The sequence below is a fragment of the Manis pentadactyla genome, chromosome 3 (assembly GCF_030020395.1).
Source record: "Manis pentadactyla isolate mManPen7 chromosome 3, mManPen7.hap1, whole genome shotgun sequence".
NCBI classification, from domain to species: domain Eukaryota; kingdom Metazoa; phylum Chordata; class Mammalia; order Pholidota; family Manidae; genus Manis; species Manis pentadactyla.
Window position 1 is genome coordinate 219731053 of NC_080021.1, and position 4120 is coordinate 219735172.

The 4120-nt window shown below is 57.4% G+C and overlaps 1 protein-coding gene across 1 annotated transcript; it reads right to left on the reverse strand.

Annotated features, from left to right (window-relative positions):
* Positions 1 to 3094: 3094 nt before the first annotated feature.
* On the reverse strand, positions 3095 to 3895 carry LOC118920280 (RWD domain-containing protein 4-like). The gene has a single exon (XM_036900932.2). It carries the CDS (start codon positions 3767 to 3769, stop codon positions 3392 to 3394), a length of 378 nt encoding a protein of 125 aa, XP_036756827.2. The 5' UTR covers positions 3770 to 3895; the 3' UTR covers positions 3095 to 3391.
* Between the last annotated feature and the right edge of the window lie 225 nt (positions 3896 to 4120).

The window sequence follows — 4120 nt, forward strand, 5'->3', positions numbered from 1 at the left end:
GAGAACACTGGTCTCCCAGATATGGCCCAGACGGGCTCTCTAGGCCTGCGCTCAGTGTCCCCTGAGGAGACGCCTTCCCAGGCGCCTGCCCCAGACAGCGTCACCCTGCCTCTGTCCGCCGAGCTTGCTTCATTCCACCACATGCACGTTTCACCACCAGGTGTGTCCCCCGCTGGCTTGGTTTGAACTCTAGCTGCTTGATTAGAGCTTTGAGAAAGAGACCCTGTTTTGTTCACTGCTGGATCCCCAGAGTCTGAAGCCTGGCCCATTGGACAGGCCCCGTATTCACGGATCCAGGAAGCGGTGTCCCAGCCGGGCATTGAGGGAGGACCAGGAGTTAGCCCGGCAGCTGAGATCAGGACACCCAAGGCACGGAGGAGCCCGTCCACGGAACCAGCCATGTGTGAGTTTACCAGGGTCACCATAACAGAGCACCACAAACCGCGACGTTTAAGCAACGGAAAATTATTGTGTCATAGTTCAGGAGCCAAAAGTCCAAGGTCATGGTGTCTGCAGGGCTGGTTCCTTCTGAAGCTGTAAGGGCACATGCTCCTGGCCTCTCGCACCTCCTGGGGTGCCACTGGCTTCTTCGGATCGTAGGAGCGTCATCCCATCTCTGCCCCCATCTTCACATGGCCCTGCCTCACTGGCGTGCACGCCTGTGTCCACGTGTCCCCTTTCCAGAAGGACAGTTATCTTGGCTTTAGGGTCCTCAGTGCTCTGCATGACCTTATCTTAACAGTAACATCTGCAAGACTCCACTTCCAAAAGTCACATTCTGAGGTCCTGGGGGTTAAGACTTCAACATACAAATTGGGGGCCACCATCCAACCCACAGCAATCCCGCCGTGCTGCTCTCTCCTGTCCTGACTGCGCACATCCTGCTACTGCGTCCATCTATCCCGAATAATCCTCAGATCATCCTGTGCAGGCTCCCGTAGCCTCCCACACAGGGCCTGCTTCCTCGGCACCCCTGCCCAAGACTGGCACGGGCTTGAGCACCTCGAGGGCACCAGACAAGCTTCATGAACTGCCCAGGATGTGTTGTGGATGTGTTTTGCTCCACCAAACCCACAGCCCACACCCTGACCTCTGCAGAAGCCTCTTACACCCAACCCAGGGGGAGGGTTCCTGTCCGGGTGACCGTGACAGACCCAGGAAGACCCACAGCCCGGGGAGGAGAGAGGAATGTATGGCCCTCTCCACTGCCATGTGCGCACAGGTGAGCTGGCCTGGAGGGTGTGACGACAGGGGACCATTCACCCCAGGACCAGACCATGTCCCTCAGGATCCCCACCAGCCCTGCCCCAGACCAGGAGCCCCAATCGAGGCATGCTGGGTACTTTCTGGCAACAAGATCTCATGTTTCCCAGGTTGTCCAGCCCACGTCTCACCAGCCTCCTGGCACTCCACCCTCACACACAGGGGCCCAGGTTTGGGGAGCAGGGTGGGAAGGCACTCAGCCCCAGAAACACACCTGCAGGAACCGCACCTAAGGATGGACAGCAAGCATAGGCCTGACCCCAGGCTGTGCAATCCCTGTCCCCTGGGGACCAAGGCTGCCCAGGCCTGGAGGGCAGCGGTGCAGCTCGTGTGCGTCAGGTTCCCTTCGGCTCCCCTCCTGGGCCTCCCATCTGGTCACCTGCGGGCAGGCTCCCTGAGCTGTGGGCTGGCCCATGAGGCCACCCTCCTCCGGGAGAAGGCCCTGCACTTTCATCCTGAGCGGCCTGTCCACCTCCAGCCCTTCCCCTCCCCTTCTGGCTGGGGAAGAGTCAGGAAGCAGGTGGCTGGCATCCAGTGAGCACCGCCCTGAGCCGGACCCTCCCGGCCACGGACACGCTGAGGCCTCCGAGACCCTGCGCGGCCCGGCTTATCCTCCCCCCTCAAGACTCCCAGCTCCGCTTCCCTGGTGACGCTCACACATGGACACCTAGTGCAGTGTCCCCTCGAGGCCCAGGTCCTCACCGCCCCCAACGCCTCCACACCTTGCTGTTCGCCGCATGGCACCACCTTCTCCCGGCTGCTCAGACCAGAACCTCAGGAGGTGCTGAAGGCCACTCGCTCCCTGGCCCAGGGCTCAGCCCTGGCAGACGAGGCCCACTCAAGGCGCATTCCACCGCCATGCCGTCCCTCCACCCGCCCACCGCCCCTGCACCCAGCCTCCAAGACCCTCCCCAGACAGCAACGCAGGGAGCGTGGCCACAAACAACCCCACCGCTCGGGGCGCCTGGTGCACACCGCTGCCCGGCCTCACTCCTGCCTCCTGGCTTTTGCCCAGAGACTTCCCTGAGAGCCTGTCCCCCCAACCCGAGAGTCTGTGTCCTCCTGCCATTGGATCTCAGCCACATCACCTCCTGGGGGACGGCGCCCTGCTCACACGGCATAGATCCCTACGCAGCAGCAGCTCCCAGCTGCGACCTTTCCTGTTCCTTTCTCTGCTCACCGCGCCGCCCCCTCTCCCCACAGGAGTGTAAGCTTTCAGAACAGTCTATGTGGTCTTGCTCAAGGCGGGGCCCACCCTGCGCCCCGGGCAGGTCAGGATGTCACTGAGTGTCACCCAGGACCCGCAGCTAGAAGATGGCAGAGCCCGGGCTTCCTTGAGGGCCACCATCCCAGGCTCCACACACTCTCCGCAGCCCCTCAAGCCCCAGGCCGTGCTTCCCCCTGCTTCCCGGGATGCTTCCCAGCTCAGCCCACCCCGTTACTCCCAGGCCAGCACTTTCAGTCCCAGAGGCCGAACACACTAGAAATGCACAAAATGACGCAGCCCACAGGCATGACTGCCAGCACCCGCCCCCCTCCCGGGCACTGGGGTGGCTCCCCAGAGGCACACAGCTTCCTCTGGGTGTGGAGTGGTGTCCTGGGTCTGCCGTTCCGGCCCACAGACTGGGGAGATGACGGCAGCAGAAATCCCTCCCGGGTCTGGACACCAGAAGCCCCAAATCAAGGTGTGGGCAGGGCTGGGCCCCTCCTGCCTCCTCCAGCTCCTGGGGTCCGGGGCATCCCTGGCTTGTGGCTGCGTCCCTCCAGCCTCTGCTCTGTCCTCACATGGCCTCTCCTCTCCTCTTTAAGGACACTTGTCATTTAATTTTTTTTTTTAATTAACACTGATTATTTATTATTCTCAATGTTTGTCCATTTACAAAGTTCAACTGCTTCATAAAGTGTACTGAACAGTAACATTCTCACCTTTTATTAAGGCAAGTTTGTAAAAATAATTTAATACGACCAGATGTCTTAATGAACTTTCAGCTTCAAACATTTTTTATGTAAGAAACATACAAAAAAATTCTGTTTTATAAAAAGCCACCTCAATAGAAGAAAGTAATGAGAGACTTTGAACCAGGTTACTTTTTGAAGGATGTTCTCGCCTTGTCTCAAACTCCAAGCACTATTCATCATCTTTTGAGCCAGTTTTGCTTAAATGCTTTACCACATCAACCCAGTTCCATCCTCGAGGAAGTTCTCCTTTATGATCTGTTTTGTCTGCCAGCTCACGCTTCTGGGCTTTTGAAAGTTGTTCTTTCTTGTCTTTTTTCTTACTTGATGGGGCTCTATTAGGAGTTTCAACAGAGACAATATTGCTTATGGGTGTCACGGAATTAATGGGATGGTGATTCTCCATGAACTGCTCTTTATTGTCCTTGGCATATTCAAACAAAGTGTAAGTCACGGCGGTCCCAGGGTTAATTTCCACTGCCTCCTGTAACTTGGCTAATATACTCTGCTTTACAGCTGATGATATGGTGGTGTTAAAAAAAGCATTCATAGATATAACTGGAGGTGTCTGGGGATATGTTTCTGTCCGGAAATCTCTATTAAGAAGGCTTTGGGATCACCATTTTCACCTACCCTGTATTGAAACGAAACTGGACTTAATTCCTGGAAACTTTCATCTCCTTCATAAATTGAACATAATGCTTCTAGTTCCATCTCCTGGTCCTCGTTGGCACTCATCGCACCGTTCGGGGAGCGCCACCCGGGCGGATGGCATTCGTGACAACGAGGAGAAAGCAACAGCTGAGGCCCCAAGGCCGGGGCGTCCCCCTTCAGCGCCCTCGGCTGCCGGAGGCACACCCTTAGCGCCGGAGGCCGAGTCACGCGCACCCCAGCCCTCCCG

What these genes read in the sequence shown, in the direction of transcription:
- LOC118920280 (XM_036900932.2), bottom strand. Translation starts at nt 3,769, where the DNA reads ATGAATGCTTTTTTTAACACCACCATATCATCAGCTGTAAAGCAGAGT.